The sequence below is a fragment of the Onychostoma macrolepis genome, chromosome 20 (assembly GCF_012432095.1).
Source record: "Onychostoma macrolepis isolate SWU-2019 chromosome 20, ASM1243209v1, whole genome shotgun sequence".
NCBI lineage: Eukaryota > Metazoa > Chordata > Actinopteri > Cypriniformes > Cyprinidae > Onychostoma > Onychostoma macrolepis.
The window spans coordinates 27,867,780-27,890,039 of record NC_081174.1 but is presented as its reverse complement, the minus strand read 5'-3'; the positions used below and the strand labels follow the sequence as shown (position 1 = coordinate 27,890,039).

At 37.5% G+C, this 22,260-nt stretch overlaps 1 protein-coding gene across 5 annotated transcripts in view; it reads right to left on the bottom strand.

Moving 5' to 3' along the window:
* The window catches only part of adgrg11 (adhesion G protein-coupled receptor G11), a 32,661-nt gene that overhangs the window by 3,478 nt on the left and 6,923 nt on the right, over positions 1–22,260 (bottom strand). Inside the window, exons 1-16 of one of the 5 annotated variants that reach the window (XM_058755411.1) lie at positions 22,164–22,190; positions 19,670–19,775; positions 10,055–10,187; positions 4,995–5,273; positions 4,771–4,845; positions 4,276–4,359; positions 4,043–4,171; positions 3,807–3,851; positions 3,502–3,573; positions 3,191–3,362; positions 2,624–2,783; positions 2,364–2,498; positions 1,892–1,999; positions 1,758–1,800; positions 1,327–1,427; positions 1,028–1,149 (exon numbers count right to left, since the gene is read on the bottom strand). In XM_058755411.1, the coding sequence (XP_058611394.1) occupies positions 1,028–1,149; positions 1,327–1,427; positions 1,758–1,800; positions 1,892–1,999; positions 2,364–2,498; positions 2,624–2,783; positions 3,191–3,362; positions 3,502–3,573; positions 3,807–3,851; positions 4,043–4,171; positions 4,276–4,359; positions 4,771–4,845; positions 4,995–5,273; positions 10,055–10,121 (1,592 nt within the window). In that variant the 5' untranslated portion in view covers positions 10,122–10,187; positions 19,670–19,775; positions 22,164–22,190. Of the gene's footprint in view, positions 1–1,027; positions 1,150–1,326; positions 1,428–1,757; positions 1,801–1,891; positions 2,000–2,363; positions 2,499–2,623; positions 2,784–3,190; positions 3,363–3,501; positions 3,574–3,806; positions 3,852–4,042; positions 4,172–4,275; positions 4,360–4,770; positions 4,846–4,994; positions 5,274–10,054; positions 10,188–17,721; positions 17,741–19,669; positions 19,776–20,205; positions 20,753–22,163; positions 22,191–22,260 lie in introns of those variants that run through there. The other 4 variants (XM_058755413.1, XM_058755412.1, XM_058755415.1 and 1 more) reach the window with 4 other exon arrangements.

Genomic DNA, 22,260 nt, shown 5'->3' with positions numbered 1-22,260 from the left:
AAATTTAACCAAATATGTGACCCTGGACCACAAAACCAGTCTTAAGTGTCAATTTTTTGAAATTGAGATTTATACATAATCTGAAAGCTGAATAAATAAGCTTTCCATTGATGTATGGTTTGTTAGGATCGGAGAATATTTGGCCGAGATACAACTATTTGAAAATCTGGAATCTGAGGGTGCAAAAAAATCTAAATGTTGAGAAAATCGCCTTTAAAGTTGTCTAAATGAAGTTCTTAGCAATGCATATTACTATAAAAAATGAAGTTTTGATATATTTACGGTAAGAAATTTACAAAATATCTTCATGGAACATGATCTTTACTTAATATCCTAATGATTTTTGGCATAAAAGAAAAATTGATAATTTTGACCCATAACATGTATTTTTGGCTATTGCTACAAATATACCCCAGCGACTTAAGACTGGTTTTGTGCTCCAGGGTTGCATATCAGTGTCTTGTGACGTTGTGTTCCTGCTGGGAACCATCATTTTAAACTGGGTTTTAATTTTGCAGTTATGTTGCACCTAAATTAAACCCATCGTTAAAGCATTATTCTGGGTTTAGTACAAGTTAAGCTTAATCAATAGCACCTGTGGCATGATGTTGATTGATTAACTTGTTTTTTCCACACGATTTTATTGCAAAAAAATAAAATAAAATAATGATAATGTCTCAATGTCTCTTATACTCACCATTTATCTGATAGAACCCCAGTAATATTGTGAAATATTATTAAAATTTTAAATAACAGTTTTATATTTGAATATATTGTAAAATGCCATTTATTCCTGTGACGCAAAGCTGTATTTTCAGCATCATTACTCCAGTCTTCAGTGTCACATGATCCTTCAGAAATCCTTCTAATACGCTGCTTTGCTGCTTAAGAAACATTTCTTATTATTATTCTTATTATTACTGTTGTGCTGCTTGATATTTAGTGCTAATCGTGTTTTAACAAATAAATTCAGCCTTGGTGAGACTTCTTTCAAAAGCCTTAAAAAAAATCTTAATTAGTGTCTCACCTCATGAGGAAGTGCATGAAGAGCCCAATGGACAGGAAAAACAAGGAGAGGCCGCAGCCGATGTAGGTGATGTAGGTGAGAGCGTTGAGGTCATTTTGGGAAATGGATACATTTGGAGGGATCTGTATTAAAAGAGTGTTTAGTTACACAGGACATTGGCAACCTAAAAGATTCATTAACTTCAAAATGTCTTTGGTGAAATCATTTTATCAACCACAAAATAAACATAAATCTGGAGGTGCAAGTACAGCTTTGGCAAAGTCAATTTCACAAATTCCAGAAGGAAACGGAGAACCTACCATGAGCACAGCGAAGAAAGTCAAATGTTCGCATTTACATGTTATCCTGTCGTTACCGTAAAGGGTTCTACACCCATCAGTTGTCCAGTTTGGCTGATGTCCTGAAAAAATGGAGGAACTGGTTAGTTTTAAGTAGATTTAGAGTGAATTAATGAAATTGACATTATGCTTTGGTCAGCAGCATGGGACGAAAAATTCGAACTCTTAACCAGATCTCTTAATTTTGCTTAAGTATGAATCTAACATTGATATTTAGCTATCTGTGATACAGAAACTGAACATGTATTATTTGATGTGACATTTTTAAAGACAGAATATTTCAATGCCTATGCTGTCAAAAAAATAAAAAAAATCAAATTGAACAAATTCCCCCAAAATTTAAAAATTTAAAATAAAAATAAATAAAATAAATGAACACGAGCATCACAGACCGTTTCCATCCCATGAATTACAAACAGGAGTTCCCAACGTCTTCTGCAGAGAAATACAACAGAATTTCACTAAATAAGATTCAGATGCATTTAGACTACTAGAAATACTTTTTGTCCCCCACACATTTGAATACCTGGACGTTTTTGAAGGTCAAGGTGATGGGGTCACTCAGATTTGAAATTTTTGACCCCATTTCGATTGCATAAACCTCATCATTCAAAACCGAACTGTTCACTGCATCCTTAAAATAAAAATGAAAGAGGATTGATTAGGTTTGTTTTGTTTTATTGCTGAGAAACAGAATCAGGCTTCTATATAGAAACATGATGTGATTTAAATCACAAATAAAAAAAAATAAGATGCAAAAAAGGCCTATGTCAGTAGGTAAAATGACTCAGTTTAAAAAATCACTGATATCTAAATGTTCAGGATATTCAGGATTATCATCCTGTTTCATAATTAAGCCACATTTTTTTTAATGCAGTTATGTTTACAATAACACCTAATTTGTAAAATCACTCAGTTAAAAGTAACAAAAAATTGCTTTCTGTTATAAACACCTCATTTAGAGCTTGACTAAGCCTGTTTTTGGTGTTTCTTTATACCTTTGTCATGTTGGGAAAGCGGAACACGCCCAAAAAAGCGCATTCTGCACTTTGGTTGAGCGATTTCTTAGCGGCTTCCTCTGTAATACTGAAAGCGCTGGGATAATCCTTCAGTACGTCAACATCATCTAAAACCTGTAAACATATGGAGATTTCCATGCTAAGGTACATTTCATGTTTTTAAGAGACATGTTGTGACACCATTCGTCATGCAAAGTTAAAGAAAATGTGCGTATGTCTGAAGTCATCCATCCACTTACTCTGATGCCAGTTTCTGAAGAGTAGATGAAGTAGGACATCGTGATTTTGGACTCATCTTGAATTTTCTTTAAAATCCCTTTAACGTTACCCATGGATATGGAGGCAACAGTTGAATTCGCCATCAAAGACAGAATGCTGGAGAGACTTTTCATGGCCCCACTAAACGAGATACAAAATCACTTGTGTTGTTGTTGTGATAATATCTTTGATAGACTAAATGGTTCGATTTACAGCCACTGGGACAGAAGGTACGACACCTGTTGAAAAAACAGCATATGCCGGTTAGGTATGTTTTGAATCATGGCAGCTGGTTTGAGCTGGTCCTTAGTTGGTCATGTGCTGGTCTTAAGCAACTAGCTCCTGCTCAGGACTAGCTCAGAACCAGCTTATAACCTGCTAAGGACCAGCTTAAACCAGCTCAAACCAGCTGCCGTGCTTCAAAACATACCTAACCAGCATATACTGTTTTTTCAACAGGGCAAATAGGGTTAGATGAGAAAATCCCCTGTAACAAGCCTCGGTCTCTCCTTACTAGACTTGAATCACATGTTTAAAAGAGTACTTACGCAGCTGCCGCAGCATCGATCTCTGTTTTATTAGTATTAAATTTATCTGACATTTCTTTGGGTAAGGAGACTTCTTTCACTTCTTGAAAAGGACTTCCACACTTGTAACACGTTGCAGTTTTATTATGGATCCCAATGTTGTTTATTTGATTTCCATCACCTGCATTATCTTCTGTGTAAAACCATAAAAATTATGAATAAGTAAATATGGAATAATTAAGAGCAATATGCAGTATTGGGTTTTAATGACACATTTAGTTTGTTCTGAAATTGAATAAAGCAAAAATATGCATATTGTACCACGTTCTTACCTTTACAGATGGGATCATATTGTGCTTTCTGACATGTCATTGTGGGATTCAGGCAGGTCATATTACACACTCCTGAACACAAAACAAAAAAAGAACAACATTACAATCTAAGAAAATAATGCAGCCATAATACTGCAAATACACTATGTGAATACTTTATAAGGTTAATGTTAAAATGTTTGTCAAATCTGTCACTGACTGTGTTACATCAGATTGGTTTCCCACTCTATTTACAGGAATACATATAGTATCTTATATTACTCTAACATCTTTAATATTGATATACTTAGACATTTTTTTCTCACCAGTTTTATCAAAGTATGTAGTGATTTGGAGGGTCCAGTTACAACCTTTGATAAAGAGAACAAAAACATTTTCCTAACTATCTTTACAGTAGCACTCTTGTAAAATATGTTGTGAATAAATGGACACTGGACATACAAAAATTAAAAGAAACCTACAGATATCTATTGTTGTCATACACTTCTAAAATTACAGGCTACCAAATGCATAGAAGCAAAATGAAAGATCTTTCATTCACCTTCTTTAATCCAGTTTGTCAAAGTGTCATTTCTGCAATTCCCTTCAATTAAACAGACAAGTGTGGGTATAGCATATCTGCTTATGTTGAGTCTGTATGGAGAGTATCTTGATAGAACCACACCATATTCTGCAAAACAACAGGTTAGAAAACAAGGTTACTCTGGTTAAAAAAAAAAGAAGAAGAAAATAAAAGCCCAAGACATGAAACAGACCAAATATGTTCAAACCCACCACTGCTGTTTGTTGTACATGTGTTTTCTGTACAGTTTGTATTTTCTTCAAATGAAAAAACATTCATGTTGAGTTTTTTCTTTACTGAAAGACAAAAAAGGAGACCTATTATACACAATTAACAACGGAAACCTATTCTAAATTAAGTTTATGCCTTACAGTTCTTATCTTTCTTCTCAGTTTAAAAGTCAAAATTTGAATAAAAATGTCAGAGATGCATCATGTAAACTCAGAATTACCAGCTTTTTAGCTTGCAATTGTGAGGTATAAACTTGCAACTGTGAGTAAAAAACATCAGAATTGTGACATACCGTACACTTGCAATTAGATTTTTTATATTTCTATTTCGTGGCAGAAATAAGATTCAGAAGATTTTGGATTTCAAGATTAAAAAAAACAAGCAAAACAAAAATACTTTTTTTTTTTTTCAAGGAATGTTAGTAGAAACTTTATCTCTTTAATATGATGTTTAGGCTACATTTAGTTTCTCCTCACCTGACAGGTCACTAGAATTGCACAGAATAGTAGACTGGCTCTCTGTTGTGCTCCATGTACCATTACTGCATATACCTATTTAAAAGACAAACGATAAACAATGTGGCCACCAAAAAGTCAATTTTATGTTATACAACAGTAACATGTACACACCATACATTCAGTATTTTAATATACACATTTAATTCTCATCCCTGTTCTAGAACGTTTGTGATTTGAATCACCTGTTTTCATGTATCCCATGAAACCATCTATACCCAGTATCAACATATCCACCTCCATATCATTTCCTTGGCCATTTCCGGCCTGATTTTGGGGTTTTGACATCATGTTAATAATTATACATAGAGGTTTGTCAGCGTTATTTTTACATGAATTGGCATAATGGAAATGTTCTTTTAAAGCAAATATGCAGGAGAGGGAAGATAAAATGAGCAGGAGGCCACAAATGTTCCACTTCATCCCTGACAGGATCTTAAGGTTCCTCAATAACATCTGAAGAGCTGCAAGAAGAAAAGTGTAAAACATGAAAAACACTGTTTTGCATTTAAACTCAAATGCAAATGAGAACAACTGTCATTTGGAGACATTTTTGAAAATCCCTAAAAGGAATACAATTTTTTAGAATTTTCCTGTCATTTTTAAGTATAGATTATGGCATATAGGATAACTGCCCAGTGCCCACAATTGTTTAACAGGTAAGACAAAAGTGTGTGGAGCTTCAGGTGTCATTCACTTCCAGTTATTTTAGCCGTACAAAAACAGTCTGTTATGCTGCTTGATAATGCAAACTGTCGTATTTGTAAACACACTGGTTTGCAGCGCAAATAATTTTACTGTTGACTGCACTTTTTTATTGATACTTGTTGATACAAGTTTGTATCAAATCAGAAAGATGAAACATGTATGTACAACACAATTAATTTATATTTCTGTTGTGAACATGCTTTAATGAAATAGATTCAAAATGTTCATATTGAGCGCTGAATGTACACATTTCTATCACGTTGATTGAAATTGATTGAATCTAAAACTGAAATCAATCTAATTGAGTTTTGACACAACTGGGGCACTCAGCTTTCAAAAGCATGGCTCTTCACAGATAAAAAATTTATAATATGTTGAAAATAGATGTAAATATAATATAAAATACTTAATTTACAATATAGTGTTTCTGTTAGCAGCAGTCACGTCGGTTTCAACTAGTTGAACCTAAATTAAATTGGTAAATTGAACCTAGTATTAACAACGAGTCAGACTCGGCTGCAGAAACACTTCTGCTACGAGCGGAAGCTGCAGCCGCGAGCCATTTCCACCGTCTGTAACTCCCCAACCAAACTAATTTGGCTTATTCGCTGTCTCTCACAATAATAATAAAAAAAAATGATAAAACTCATTATTGTCACGTGTCTGCCCTTCTAAGTTCCCTTTTTTCCCTTATTTGGTTTAGTTCCGGTTCTTGTTAGTTAATCATCGTTCATTGCCTCCACCTGATTTGTATTATCTTGTTTGCTCTTTTGTTCTCATCCCGTTATAAGTCCTCAGTTTTCCCCTTTTCTTTGTCTGAGCTAAACGTTATTAAATGGATATGTGTGTTGATGCTACTTCGTTCTCCTGACCTTCATTTAAGTTAACTACAACCACGAACCTGTAACAGAAGCTCAGACCAAACAGAAGTATGGAGTTTGAGGACCGTTTCGCCGCCCTAGCCCTTCAGGGACTTCCCTTCTATGATTATGCCGGGGAATTCTGTAAACTTTCCGCGGCAACGGCGTGGGATGACGCCACCCTTACCCAACTGTTCCGGCTCGGAGCCAATCTCCACGGGATTGTGTTGGAGAGAAGCTATTTTCCGGTGTCTGGGAAGTGTCCGGGCCCGAGCCGGAACTAACCCACCTGCCGCGGCTCCCCATCGCCAGCCGCCATCCTCGGCATTCGAAAACCAGCCGCCGTCCGCGGCTCTCCTAAACCCGCCTTCTGCAAAGAAGTTCCCGCCGCCGTTCGCGTCCCTCGCAAGCCCGCCGTCAGCTCCTCGCAAGTGCCCGCCAGTGCCAGCTCCTCGCAAGTGCCTGCCAGTGCCAGCTCCTCGCAAGAGCTCTCCGTCGCCCCCGCTGGTCCCATCCAGCTCTCCGTCGTCCCCGCTGGTCCCGTCCAGCTCCGCGCTTCCAGAGAGCCCCCAAGAGTCCGCGCTTCCAGAGCGCCCCCAAGAGTCTCCGCTGGTTCTGTCCAGCTCCGCGCTTCCAGAGCGCCCCCAAGAGTCCACGCTTCCAGAGCGCCCCCAAGAGTCCACGCTTCCAGAGCGCCCCCAAGAGTCCGCGCCTTCAGAGCGCCCCCAAGAGTCCGCGCCTCCAGAGCGCCCCCAAGAGTCCGCGCCTCCAGAGCGCCCCCAAGAGTCCGCGCCTCCAGAGCGCCCCCAAGAGTCTCCGGATCCGCCATGGCCTCCCGAGCTCCCTGCTCCGCCATGGCCTCCCGAGCTCCCTGCTCCGCCATGGCCTCCCGAGCTCCCTGCTCCGCCATGGCCTCCCGAGTCCCCTGACCCGCCATGGCCGCCGGAGTCCCTGGACCCGCCCTGGAGTCCAGTGTAGGACCAGGACAAGGGAGGCCTCTAGGGCGGGTCCAGGGACTCCGGTAGAACTCTACGGCGCGAGACGCGCCTTCCGGGAGGGGGCGATATGTCCCGTGTCTGCCATTCTAAGTTCCTGTTTTCCCTTAATTGGTTTAGTTCCGGTTCTTGTTAGTTAATCATCGTTCATTGTCCCCACCTGATTTGTATTATCTTGTTTGCTCTTTTGTTCTCATCCCGTTATAAGTCCTCAGTTTTCTCCTTTTCTTTGTCTGAGCTGAACGTAATTAAATGGATATGTGTGTTGATGCTACTTCGTTCTCCTGACCTTCATTTAAGTTAACTACAACCACGAACCCGTAACAATTATAAAATAAAAAATTATTTTAAAGGTACATCTTTGCACACACACTCAAGCTTTAAGTCTTTTAGTTTACTTTTGTACTGCTGCTTTTTTTTGTGATTCAAAACATACTCTTGCATTATAAAACTGTCATTCCAAATAAATCTTAAACATCATAAATAATAAAAAACAGTTGTTAGTTTATTTTTTTTAGTGTTTTACATTTTTCTCAGTAGGCCTTTGTTAATAGGACTTATTTTCAAATAAAGCCTGAAGCCTGCGTCAATGAGGCCATTGAAGACACCACTGTTTGGATTTATGTTCTCAAACAACATGCTTCTGATGAACCAGAGAACTGTAGTAAAATTACAGTTGAGCCACTGATGTCACATGGACTATTTTACCAATGTCCTTATACGTTTCTGGGTCTGGGAACATTTCTGTTGCATTGCTCTCTAATGGAGGGTCAGAAAGCTCGCGGATTTCATCAAAAAATGTAACAAGCTCTTGCTCTATTTCAATTCACTTTGTGCTATGTTTGGATTACTTAAATAAAAGTGCTTTGTGTTTTCTTCAGAATGCACTGTTTGTTCCAAGTTTCCTATTTTGTATATGCACTACTGTGACAGTTAATATTTTTTACAAATGCCTTTGCTGTTCTTAATCGACACTGACAACAGTTAAGTAGGTTTATAAATGTCTTGCTGTTCTTAATCCACTTTGAGGATACATTATGTGTTTGAATATGCTGCTGATACAGCCTTTAAAGTGTTTTTGTTTTGATATTCTGTGTAATCAATTAATGGCAGCTGTGCTCAGTCCTTTATATTTGCAAATTTGAAAAGTTTGAAAAACTCAATACAACAAAATTTAAGTACCAACTCTTGCTTTTTGCCTTTATTGTTGTCAACGCCAGTATGCATTTTTAGATTTATGATTTTGTATTCACACATTTGCACGTCTATAGTACATGTAGAGTTTACGTAAAGCAAGTTAGGTTTACACAACTCTGGTACCAAAGACATAATGAAATTGCTAATGTTTTTTCTAATAATTGCTAATATCTTTGATTAATTACGATTAACATTAATAAATCAATTTGGTACACTTGACACAATAAATCACTTTAACAGTACACAATACATTTGTGTAACGGCAATCAGTAATGACAAATAATATCTTGAATCAACATGACTATTTTAAGTAGTCTTAACGTGAATGAAATATTTTGGTTTGGCAAACAATAAGTCACTGAGAAAACGAAGACAATTATGTCAGTTAAACATATTCTGATCATATGCAACCGATGTACACAATAAAATTATGCAAATTCAAAGGACTTTTTTTTCAGCTGCGAGGAAATGAATTTACAAAGAATAACTGATGCAAACTTTCATTATAATATTTTAGAGTAAAGTATGTCTATAGACATGTTTTTTCTTTTTAATAATGACTTTTCAGAATGTGAATGAAAAGTTCGATGGAACTATTATTTATTTATTTTTATTTTTTAAATTTTTGGTCCAAGTGATACAAACAGTGAAATCTTCTAGTGCTGATGGTCTAAATATTAGCACTCTAGGAAAACCACTCTGCCAATCAGACTAAAGGAAATGAATATTTTTATCCTATGAAAAGAACCAAAATCCAAGCTCACATTCTCTGACACTGTGTAATATTAATTATCATTTACTTAAAAATTTTAAGGCAACGGGTTTCCTCAATTTTTTAAAGTTAAGTCAACTTATCACTTTTTACAGTGTGTGATAAAATAAACAAATCAACTCCCAGTTCAAAAGCAGTGAGGTACATTTACAGTTTTTCTTCTAAGTCTGCTCATATGTAAACATCTGTTATGTGACATCGCTTATTCAGGACAATACTAAAAAAAAACAATACACAATTTTCATGATCCCTCTAATTTTGATAAAATGATTAACATTTTGCATATTCTGCAAAGGGTACAGTATGTAAACTTATGAGCAGAAGTGTACATTTAGCTGTTACTGTAATCCAAACTGATCCAAGGAAATGAAAAAAAGCACAATTTATCACAGCAGTGCCAAAATTTCAAAACTAAACCAGAGTAGAACAAAAGTGTAAAAAGTAATTGATTGAATCACTGTTATTTTCGTTTATACTCTTACAAAATAACTGGCATCTATGGTTCCATGAAGAACCTTTAACATCCATGGGTGGACCATTCCACTCCACAAAAGTTCTTTGGATTTCAAAATTTTCCTCACATTAAGAAAAAATGGTTCTTTTTAGAATCACTCACTGAATGGTTCTTTTGGGAACACAAAATGGGGAAATAAACTTTTAGAATAATCATTTGTAAGAGTATACTTATAAGATAATGGAAATAAACTTCTTACCTGGTGAAGAGTCGTTGAGTCTTTCCAAATACTTTTCATCAGATATAGATGGTACAGAATTTTGCATGTAGCATTTCCTCCCTCCCGCTGTGGTTTTCTGTTTTTGTTAATCACATATCTGGATGCAAATCAGCTGGAAGAGAACATTGGGATGAGACACAGTCACTCTGAACAGCCATATTCTTTACTGTTAGATGATTATTCTGTGACCTCAGTAAGCAAAAGAGTTTAGACAGGTTTTACTGGTTAATCTAGCAAAATTGCCCGTAAATGTGTTTTTTTATGCAACCGGACAAATAACACACATGTTGAGCAGCATGCACATGAGATGAGACATCATTATATGAACATATGCATTAAAAAACATTATAGAGAAGCAAACAAGATGATACTGTGAAATATAAATAATGTTAATTAATAAATTATAAATAATAAATTATGAATGATTATTTAATAGCAGTTTCATGAATTGTTTTGTGCTTTGTAATACATTTTATAGTTTATAGCTGAATAATCTGTTATTCATTGAAAGGTTTGCATTGTGGCTATATATACAGGTGCATCTCAATAAATTAGAATGTCGTGGAAAAGTTAATTTATTTCAGTAATTCAACTCAAATTGTGAAACTCGTGTATTAAATAAATTCAGTGCACACAGACTGAAGTAGTTTAAGTCTTTGGTTCTTTTAATTGTGATGATTTTGGCTCACATTTAACAAAAACCCACCAATTCACTATCTCAACAAATTAGAATATGGTGACATACCAATAAGATAATCAACTCAAAACACCTGCAAAGGTTTCCTGAGCCTTCAAAACGGTCTCTCAGTTTGGTTCACTAGGCTACACAATCATGGGGAAGACTGCTGATCTGACAGTTGTCCAGAAGACAATCATTGACACCCTTCACAAGGAGGGTAAGCCACAAACATTCATTGCCAAAGAAGCTGGCTGTTCACAGAGTGCTGTATCCAAGCATGTTAACAGAAAGTTGAGTGGAAGGAAAAAGTGTGGAAGAAAAATATGCACAACCAACCGAGAGAACTGCAGCCTTATGAGGATTGTCAAGCAAAATCAATTCAAGAATTTGGGTGAACTTCACAAGGAATGGACTGAGGCTGGGGTCAAGGCATCAAGAGCCACCACACACAGACGTGTCAAGGAATTTGGCTACAGTTGTCGTATTCCTCTTGTTAAGCCACTCCTGAACCACAGACAACGTCACAGGTGTCTTACCTGGGCTAAGGAGAAGAAGAACTGGACTGTTGCCCAGTGGTCCAAAGTCCTCTTTTCAGATGAGAGCAAGTTTTGTATTTCATTTGGAAACCAAGGTCCTAGAGTCTGGAGGAAGGGTGGAGAAGCTCATAGCCCAAGTTGCTTGAAGTCCAGTGTTAAGTTTCCACAGTCTGTGATGATTTGGGGTGCAATGTCATCTGCTGGTGTTGGTCCATTGTGTTTTTTGAAAACCAAAGTTTACCAAGAAATTTTGGAGCACTTCATGCTTCCTTCTGCTGACCAGCTTTTTGAAGATGCTGATTTCATTTTCCAGCAGGATTTGGCACCTGCCCGCACTGCCAAAAGTTGATTAAATGGCCATGGTGTTGGTGTGCTTGACTGGCCAGCAAACTCATCAGACCTGAACCCCATAGAGAATCTATGGGGTATTGTCAAGAGGAAAATCAGAAACAAGAGACCAAAAAATGCAGATGAGCTGAAGGCCACTATCAAAGAAACCTGGGCTTCCATACCACCTCAGCAGTGCCACAAACTGATCACCTCCATGCCACGCCGAATTGAGGCAGTAATTAAAGCAAAAGGAGCCCCTACCAAGTATTGAGTACATATACAGTAAATGAACATACTTTCCAGAAGGCCAACAATTCACTAAAATTGTTTTTTTTATTGGTCTTATGAAGTATTCTAATTTGTTGAGATAGTGAATTGGTGGGTTTTTGTTAAATGTGAGCCAAAATCATCACAATTAAAAGAACCAAAGACTTAAACTACTTCAGTCTGTGTGTATTGAATTTATTTAATACCTGAGTTTCACAATTTGAGTTGAATTACTGAAATAAATGAACTTTTCCACAACATTCTAATTTATTGAGATGCACCTGTATTTATGCTGCTGGGTCAACATGTTAAATGAACTGATGTTATTTTTCCTGTTGAAATGTTCGACTTTTTACATTAACGTCTCACAAATTGGTTAAATTAAAGTTAAAGTGACTACAAACTACTAAGTTTATAACTGTAACTAATTTACCCAACGTGACATGAAACATGTCACTGTTAGTTAAAGTTACAAACACAGTAAATTTTAATTAATTAAACTCTCTGTGGCACTTTCTCTCATGTTGGGGTTAAAATGCAGAGTATAAGACATCACTGATGTTTTGCCATCACTGCCAGTTTCACAACCAAAGATCAGTACAACTGATTGTCTCAAATAACAGATATGTCCTTCTTAGGAAGACAAATACATCCTCGGAAGCATCTGTTGCTTAACAAGGCATCAGTAAAAATAAGCCATGTGTACATATCAGGATCACAGTGCAGTAAATAGTAAGTCATCTGTTTAACAAATGAGGTGTGCCACAGAGGACGTCAGCCAAACAAATGAAACCTTGTAGGTTTACAGTAATGTGGACGGACACATTTCAAAAAGGCTTTGTGCTCAACTGAAGCATGTCAAGTACATATGCAGATGATATACAGGAGTATTGATGGTAATTATGATCATTTTACACTATACCGAAGCAGGCACTCATGAGTCATGACACATGTGGACCTTTTTGCAAAAACATATATTCTTATTTTATTTTAACATATGAGACTGAGTGATTCCAGTTTATGAGAGAGAGAATGAGACAGCGACAGGACAGGACACAGATAATAAAAATAATAATATACAAATGTACAAAATAGCAAAACCACAATATATAATATAGACAATTACGTATGTACAGGTATGATATAAGTTAAGTCAACTTATCACTTTTTACAGTGTGCAAATTTGAAATGTAAATAAGTATGTGTGTTATGTAATGTATAATAGTGTTGTGTGTTCCACGTTTATTGTCAACTGTTCATGAGATGGATTGCCTGAGGGAAGAAACTGTTCCTGTGCTGGTCGTTCTGGTGCTCAGAGCTCTGTAGCGTCGACCAGACGGCAGCAGTTCAAAGAGGGAGTGTGCTGGATGTGAGGGGTCCAGAGTGATTTTGCCAGCCCTTTTGCTCACTCTGGATGAGTACAGTTCTTGGAGAGTGGGGAGGGTTGTACCAATGATTCGCTCAGCAGTCCGGACTACCCTCTGTAGTCTTCTGAGGTCAGATTTGGTAGCTAAGCTGAACCAGACAGTTATTGAAGTGCAGAAGATGGATTCAATGATGGCGGAGTAGAACTGTTTCAGCAGCTCCTGTGGCAGGTTAAACTTCCTCAGCTGGCGAAGGACGTACAACCTCTGCTGGGCCTTTTTAACAATGGAGTCTATGTGAATGTCCCACTTCAGGTCCTGAGAAATTGTGGTGCCCAGGAATCTGAATGACTCCACTGTCGTTACAGTGCTGTTCATGATGGTGAGTGGGGGGAGTGCAGGGGGGTTTCTCCTGAAGTCCACGATCATCTCCACAGTTTTGAGCATGTTCGGCTCCAGGTTGTTAAGACTGCACCAGACAGCCAGCTGCTCAACCTCCTGTCTGTAGACAGACTCGTCACCGTCCTGAATGAGGCACTGTGGTGTCATCTGCAAACTTCAGGAGCTTGACAGAGGGGTCTTTAGATGTGCAGTCGTTCGTGTAGAGGGAGAATCGCAGTGGGGAGAGGACGCAGCCCTGAGGAGCTCCAGTGCTGATCGTACGGGTGCTGGATGAGAATTTACCAAGCTTTACTAGCTGCTGCCTGTCTGTCAGGAAACTGTTGATCCACTGACAGACGGAGGTGGGGACGGATAGCTGAGTTAATTTAGGCTGGAGGAGTGATGGGATGATGGTGTTAAAAGCGGAGCTGAAGTCTACAAACAGGATCCTCACGTAAGTCCCTGGTCTGTCGAGATGTTGCAGGATGTAGTGCAGTCCCATGTTGACTGCATCATTGCTCTGTAGGCAAACTGCAGGGGGTCCAGTGATGTCCTTCAGATAAGCCAAAACCAGTCTTTCAAATGATTTCAAGGCCACAGACGTTAGAGCCACAGCTCTGTAGTCATTAAGTCCAGTAATTTTGGGTTTCTTTTGGAACGGGGATGATGGTGGAGCATTTGAAGCATGAGGGGACTTCACACAGCTCCAGTGATCTGTTGAAGATCTGTGTGAAGATGGGGGCCAGCTGGTCAGCACAGGATTTCAGACAGACTGGTGTCAAACCGTCTGGGCCTGGTGCCTTCCTTCTCTAGCTCTTTCTGAAAACCTGGCGCACATCATCTTCACTGATCTGCAGTGCAGGAAGGGGGTAGAGGGGGGTTGCAGGAGGTGTGAATGGTGTTTTTTCAAACCTGCAATAAAACTCATTCAGATTGTCTGCAAGTTGTTGATTCTCCAGAGTGATGGAGGAAGGTGTCTTGTAATTGGTGATGTCTTTCAGACCTTTCCACACTGAAGCAGGTTCATTGGAAGAGAATTGGTTCCTTAGCTTTCCAGAATAATTCCTCTCTGCCACCTCTCTGATCTACTTTTCCAGTGTGTATTTGGCTTGTTTATACAACAATCTGTCCCCATTCCTGCGAGCGTGTTCTTTGGCCTGATGGAGCTGTCTGAGTTTTGCAGTGAACCATGGTTTGTCATTGTTGTAGGTTAAATGAGACCTGGTAGGAATGCACATATCCTCACAGAAACTGATATATAATGTTACAGTCTCTGTGAGCTCGTCCAGATCGGTGGCAGCAGCTTCAAAAACAGTCCAATCAGTGAGGTGAAAACAGGCTTGTAAATCCTGCTCTGTCTCGTTGGTCCAGCTCTTTACAGTCTTTACTACAGGTTTAGCAGATTTCAGTTTCTGCCTGTAGGTTGGTATGAGATGAAATAAACAGTGATCAGAGAGTCCTAAAGCTGCCCGTGGGACAGAGTGATATCCTTTATTGCTGTGTAACAGTGATCCAGTATATTACTGTCTCTGGTAGGACATGTGATGTGCTGTCTGTATTTTGGCAGAGAGATTTGCTTTATTAAAGTCCCCGAGAATGATTAAAACAAAGTCCAGGTGCTGTTGTTCTGTCTCTGTGATTTGATCAGCGAGTTTCTGTAAAGTGCGCTTGCGGAGGAATGTAAACACTCACGAGAATGAATGAGTGAAACGGCTTACAGTTAATGAAGAGAGCTTCTAGATCTGGACAGCACATATTCTTAAACACAGTTACATCTGTACACCACCTTTCATTGATGTAAAAGCATGTCCCTCCACCGCGCGATTTCCATGTTGATTCTGCGTCGTGATCTGCTCTAAACAGCTGAAAGCCCGGCAGATGTAGCGCGCTGCTCCGCTGACTACAACGTTCAGCAAAATGTCAGAATAATTGAAATCTGGTAAAAGATTTTGTGGTGTGTTCTGCCGAATGTTCAGCAGTTTATCCTTGGTGAAACTGATCGTGTTTGAGATACAAAAAACAGGAAAAACTAACAAAAACAGTACAAACACTGGAGAGCTAAGCGCTGTGGCTGCCATGTGCGACGCCATCTGAATGAATTTTTAATCATGTTTGAGCAAATATGAATGAATTTTTAATCATGTTTGGGCAAATATAAGCAATTCTGTTTGCATATTGTCAGTCAGCTTATTTGGATAATTTAAAAACTAATTTTGTTGTAATTCAAGACACATTCTTTGTGTTAAATGGCACAATGGATCAGTGCTGGAGAAGGTTCGGTTGAACTCATTTTTTTTCTGATGTTTTTATAAATATAAGCATATTGTTTTATATTGTTATTTATATTTCAAGATGAACACTTACTGTACTGAAGAAACATAGGTTTACCTGATTACCCATATATTCATATTTTCAGTAAAATCATGTTCAAATGTATCAAATGTGATCTTCAGGCTTTTGAGGAAGGCTTGTTCATCTCCCAATCATCATTAAATTGCATTGCGTTATATGCTTTGAACCTACAGCGCTTTATCATAAAACTAAGCATTTAAATGTCATCTTACTAAAAGATATTTTTGGGAGATATAGAGTGACAACTGATATTTATATGCATTTTATGTAAATAGTCTGATAGATACAGTGTTATAAAGACCTCATTGATATTACAAGCTACCAGAATTTCATCTTGCGTTTTGGCCATAGAAATATCAGGATCTGCATCAAATTGCTTTTTTTTTTTTTTTGCTCAGTTTGGGCCTCTCAATAAACCTGAGCTCCAAATTCTCCTATTTCATACTATATGAGCCATAAAGGCATGGTGTATCAAATATGATACTCAAAAAACAAACAATAACAGCAAAAAATGATTTTTCTGACTATTATTTTATGTCAGGCTTCTCAGGGTTAAGTATACATTAACAATTATATTCTTGTTTGTGTCGTGTTCTGATGTTCTGAACATTCCCATCTTATGTTTGGACTGTCAGTCTAAATCTGATTGTTGTGCATTTCTGATTGGAATCTGATCATATTTAGCAAGTCTGAACGGCAAAAAAATCACATGAAATTCAATTTTTACAAATCCGTATCAACTGTCATGCCACATTCACATGTGGTTTGAAATCATATTCAAATTGCATTTCTGGAAATCTGTTTCGGTCTGACAGCTCAGATCGGATATTGCGTAGCTATTTGCCTATACTATATGAACAAGGCACTTCATTTCTAATTTAAATTTTCAATGAAAATAAGGAGATCCAAGGTCATTTTATGAAACTGTTGCCCTAGAAGTATTCACTTTAGTTATATGTTATGTATTATGTCAAGTTATTATGTTAAGTATTTTAAACATTCTTTTAGAAGACAAATTAACAATCAATCATCACAGACAAAATATATAGGTGAATACGAAAAAAGACAAAAAAGTAAAAAAAACTAAGAAACAAAAGAAAATCCCACACTACCTATACTTGCAAAAGTATCAAAAACAATCATTTCAAAATTCAAATTTTCACCAAAACGTCAATAAATTATTGTTTTTGATACTTATGCAAGTACTGGTAGTGTGCGGGATTTTCTTTTGTTTCTTAAACATTCTTTTAGAGAAAATTATTTTATAAGCTAATAAATCACACTGTATCATTAAGGTTTGGAATATAACTTCAGAAAGGTTATGAGTTTACAAGGTTCTTTCAGGAAATTAATGTAAAGCAGGTATTTGGATGCAGTGTCACCTTATCACCAGTAGAGGACGCCATGGCATTTTTACTCTGACATTGTGAAGTCAAATTACTACTCTGAAAAGTACTGTTGTTTTTTCATGAGGAAATAGTTTAAACAAGAATGAAAATAATGTCCAGTGCTGACAAAAACTATTCAGACTGATCAGAGTCATTCGAGGACACACTTAAATGGTGGTTTGACATTTGTAGGGACACCTAATGTATGACACAGCCTACAACAAAACTGCTTATCTCATACTTCACACCTCAGGAATGTGTGCTGCTTTCTCTTCTATTTTTAGAGCTCAGTTGAGTTTGTGATAATAAGGTGGTTGGACATCTGTTCTTTCAATGAACTCATACACACATGCAGGTGGCTCAACACGAGATCCCGGGGGACCCTATTGGACGCCAGGCTGCAGTTTGCTGACATCACCTGTCACCATCTTCCCTTCGGGCTCCGGCTGAGGATGGAGCAGTTTCCCTTGATCCGGAGCTTCTGTTATTGACATCATCTCTGGGATTTCCAGTAGTGATTTATATACACACACACACACACACACCTCTCTCTGTTTCGTTTACAGAAGCTTGGTTTATGAAATAATTTAGCTAATTTAACTACTGAATGTTTGCTACTACCAGTAAGAGTTGCTGTAGTTGTGGTACTCAAAGCTGCGTTTAACACATCTTTTTTGACTTTAAAGAGAGCAGTTTCCTTAAATATTATATTCCTTATATATATTGAAAATCTGAGTAAATATAGGCACAAGCCCCAGGTTATTGCCATTGTTGCTTATAGTTAAAAGAGTTTAAAGTGGCCTGCTGTATTAATGCTTTGGAAAGTAATCCAATTAGCTTGAAAAATTATTAAACTGATTATATTTATCTAGATCATTGAGATGGATCATTTCTTTGTTCCTTCTGATTCAAATTTGACAAATTAAAATCTTTGACTTTTCAATTGTAAAAGTGGTGAGGAGGAGCATGGGTGCACAGCATTTTCAACAGTACAGACCTCATAATAATGAAGGAAAGTATATGTAAAGTAAAAATAGACTTTACGGTAATGTCACAATCTGTCACATATGTGACCCTGGACCACAAAACCAGTCATAAGTGTCAATTTTTCGAAACTGAGATCTATACATCATCTGAAAGCTGAATAAATAACCTTTCCATTGATGTATGGTTTGTTAGGATCGGACAATATTTGGCTGAGATACAACTATTTGAAAATTTGCAATCTGTGGGTGCAAAAAAATCTAAATATTGAAAAAAATCGCCTTTAAAGTTGTCTAAATGAAGTCCTTAGCAATGCATATTACTAATCAAAAATTAAGTTTTGATATATTTATGGTAGGAAATTTACAAAATATCTTCATGGAACATGATCTTTACTTAATTTCCTAATGATTGATAATTTTGACCCATACAGTGTATTTTTGGCTATTGCTACAAATATACCCCAGCGACTTAAGACTGGTTTTGTGCTGGAGGGTAACATATGGAGTGACGTGGATTTCCTAGTCTAGTAAAGAGATAAAACAATGCTTAAAATCAGTCAGCTAAAACTTTTTCTGAATATGATTAAAGGACATAAATGTATATTCTACACTAATAATTGTTTCTTTAGGAATTAGTATATTTTCATAATATTATATTATTTATTTTAAGTTTTCATTTTAATTTTAGTAATTTTTGTCATGTTAATTGAGTTTTTAATTGTTATATATATATATATAGCTTTAATTTTTATTTTAGTTTTGGTAACTTAACTAGTTTTTCAACTTCAGCTTATTAAGTACAAATAATTGTATTAAGTACAATTATTTAATTGCTAAATTTATTTGATTTAGTTGCCAGGGCAATATTAAATTTTTAAATTAATTAATTTAATATCTAATATTTATATTTTACATCAGCTTGATTTTCAATAATCAGTTTTTTGGTTTACAATTGCTTCAAGTACTGTATGTGGTGGATGTCTTTTACAGGCATCCTACACGTCTTAACAGAAAGCTTTCCTAACACTGTTGGGATAAGAGCAAAAAGTCCATTGATTTTCTTACAGTAGCTTCCATATAAATGAAAGATTTGACTAAATATCTGTAGACATAAGCCTTATATTATTGCCATTGTGGCTTACAATCTAAAAGTAATCCAATTAGCTTTAAAAAAAGACTTATTTACTCTACTTATTATATGATTATATTTATCTAGATCATTGAGACCGATCATTTCTCTGCCAGTTCCTTCGGCTTCAGATTTGACATATTAATCTGTCTTCCCTCAAGCATGATGTCATGCAATCTTACAGCCATGATGTCACTTCTGATTCGTCTTCGGATGAGTTCATTGAGCTGCTTCCGCTCGTCTGGGGACTCATTCTTCTTGCTAGGTGAATCACGCACCACTCAACATCTAAAGTTTAAACACAACAGAATGACAAGTAAACACTGATTGGAAAAAAAAGGACCAGCTAGACCTCAAATATGACATTGTAAATGCTAAAATTAGAAAAAATTTTCCTTCAACAGCTTATCCTGTAAATGTAAACAGCCAATCAAACAAAAGCCTAATGTCAATTTGTAAGAGAGACTCTGATCAGGAGCTGCACAGATATTAGCAGTGAAGCTCAGCAAATACTGTCACAGTAATTGAAAAAACTTGTGAACAAGCATTAAGAAATCACGTACTGTGATATCGCCACAGTCAATTTACTCCCAGATATTACAAGAGAAAAACGTGTGTTAATGAATGCCTGTTTGTCATACAAAATACTTCTTACTAACGGCAGCAACAACATAATGTTTGGCTAAGATGTGGATGACTGACAGAAGCCTAACCACACCCTGTTTTAGCAATTGTGGTTTGTTACTAGGAGTCCACGTTGTTGCTCGGCCAATCAGGATGAAGAGAAGTTGACCTTCTGCTGTGAGTGTATCCCTTCAGGGCAGCCGCAAAAACATATGAATGACTGGGAGATCGTCATGAGCAGCCAATCAGGACGCAGAGCTGATCTGACCAATCACAGTTGCTTTCTGTTCTGCCGGACAGTTACCAAGTCGCTGTTACTGCCTGGGTAAGCTGGGGCCGCCTGCCATTGGTTGAAAGTGCTGAGAACTCAGCGCCTGATTGGCTGAATAAACACACGCCGTTGCTAGGGAGCTGCACCAATCGCAGCAAGGCCGAAGTCAGCTGTTTGGTTTCTAGGCAGGATTTACTCGCTGAGATGTTTTGGCGGGAGAGTGGGGAGGAAGGAGGGGGCTGTAGAGTGAAGTGGAGCATGTGATGTGTTTGTGTGTGTGTGTGTGTGTGTGTTTTGCTCTTCCTCTTGTAGGATCTTTCTGATGCAACATGCAGTTGTGAGGGAGGTGTCTCCGGGGCCTCTTGTGATTTTATTTTTTTTTTAACGGGTCTTTACTATGAAACAAGAACCAATGATATAGCTGTTGCCACGGAGGCAGCGCCAGCATTTGTTTTGCCTCGCTCTCATCTCTCGTACCTCCCCATCCACAGTTACCGTAGAAACAGAGTCACTTTGAGTCTATTTCAATCCTCTTCCACTAGTCAGTGATTTGTCTGTACCTCATCCTCATCTGAAACCATCCCAACATTTTAGCAAACAGAAATCCCTGCCAGCAATGTGTTGGCCTGTACTGGCTAGTTAGTATGCATGCTTGAAACAATCTATTACAAAACAAAAACTATTCTTCCTTTACATGTCAGTCAACACATTCTGCTTTAGAGTTAACCAGCACAATTTTTTACATTTATATTGGCCATTGCAACCACGCGGTTGAGGAGCGTGGCAACAGTGTGCGCAGGAATGCTGAGCCCAAGGGCTGTCAGAAAGGATGATGTCATCGCAAGTGAGTGAGAACAGGAAGACTGTGATATTCAGGTGACTCACTGCCCATTTACAACAAGTGCACTTGAACTGTGCACTTGAATTCTGGCTCAAGCTGAAAATATGCATGCACAAAAAAGTGAAAAATAGAAATGCGTACAAATTGATCATAATAGCCACATATATTCCTCTGTCCAATCAACTTTAAAAATGTTAACCGAAGGAAAGAGAAAAACATGTCAGGTTGACAGATGTCAAGGTCAGTGTGTTTGTCCATTACAAAACAGAAAAATAAAACAACCAGGTTTCCTATGGATATTCAATTAAATTTGAAGACAAATATTCCTCATATGTGTGTGTGTGTGTATATGTGTATATGTATGTATATATATATATATATATATATATGTGTGTGTGTGAATATATATATATATATATATATACACACACACACTAGTCAACATTTGAAGTGGATCAAAACCTTTGCATGAACATGCATTCTTGTCTTAGGACTACTTTGATGAACTTTTTTGATCCACTTCAAATGTTGACTACTGTAGTTTATAACACTCCCAGAAGAACGCAAACTAGTTTGTCATCTTGCATCTTCCAAGTTCCAGGAATATCCATATCATGTTGTGACTTAATATAGCCTAATTTAAAAGAAGTCTTTCGAAAATCTCAGTTGTAAAACACCTGCCATAGCCTAATAATAATAATGAATAATATTATTCCGTTGATAATCCGCTGTCAACGGAAGCGTGCTTTTCACTTATTTTGAATAGTTTAAAGCACTTTTTAAAGTTTTTCAACAAATCTAACGTCAAAGCGGCTTTAAAACGGTTTCTTTTAAATAACGTAGCCACTAACTACGAGTCTGAACCTACTAAAACTGCTGAAATACGCCGCTTATACTCAGAAAGAGACTGACAATTTCAACACACAAACCCTAAACCGACCTTTTCCCTCGGGCACCAACAACACGCAGGTTCCCGCCTCCCGCTCGAGTAATTAACATATCACGTGACGTCAGGGGGCGTGGCTTTCTGCGCGCTC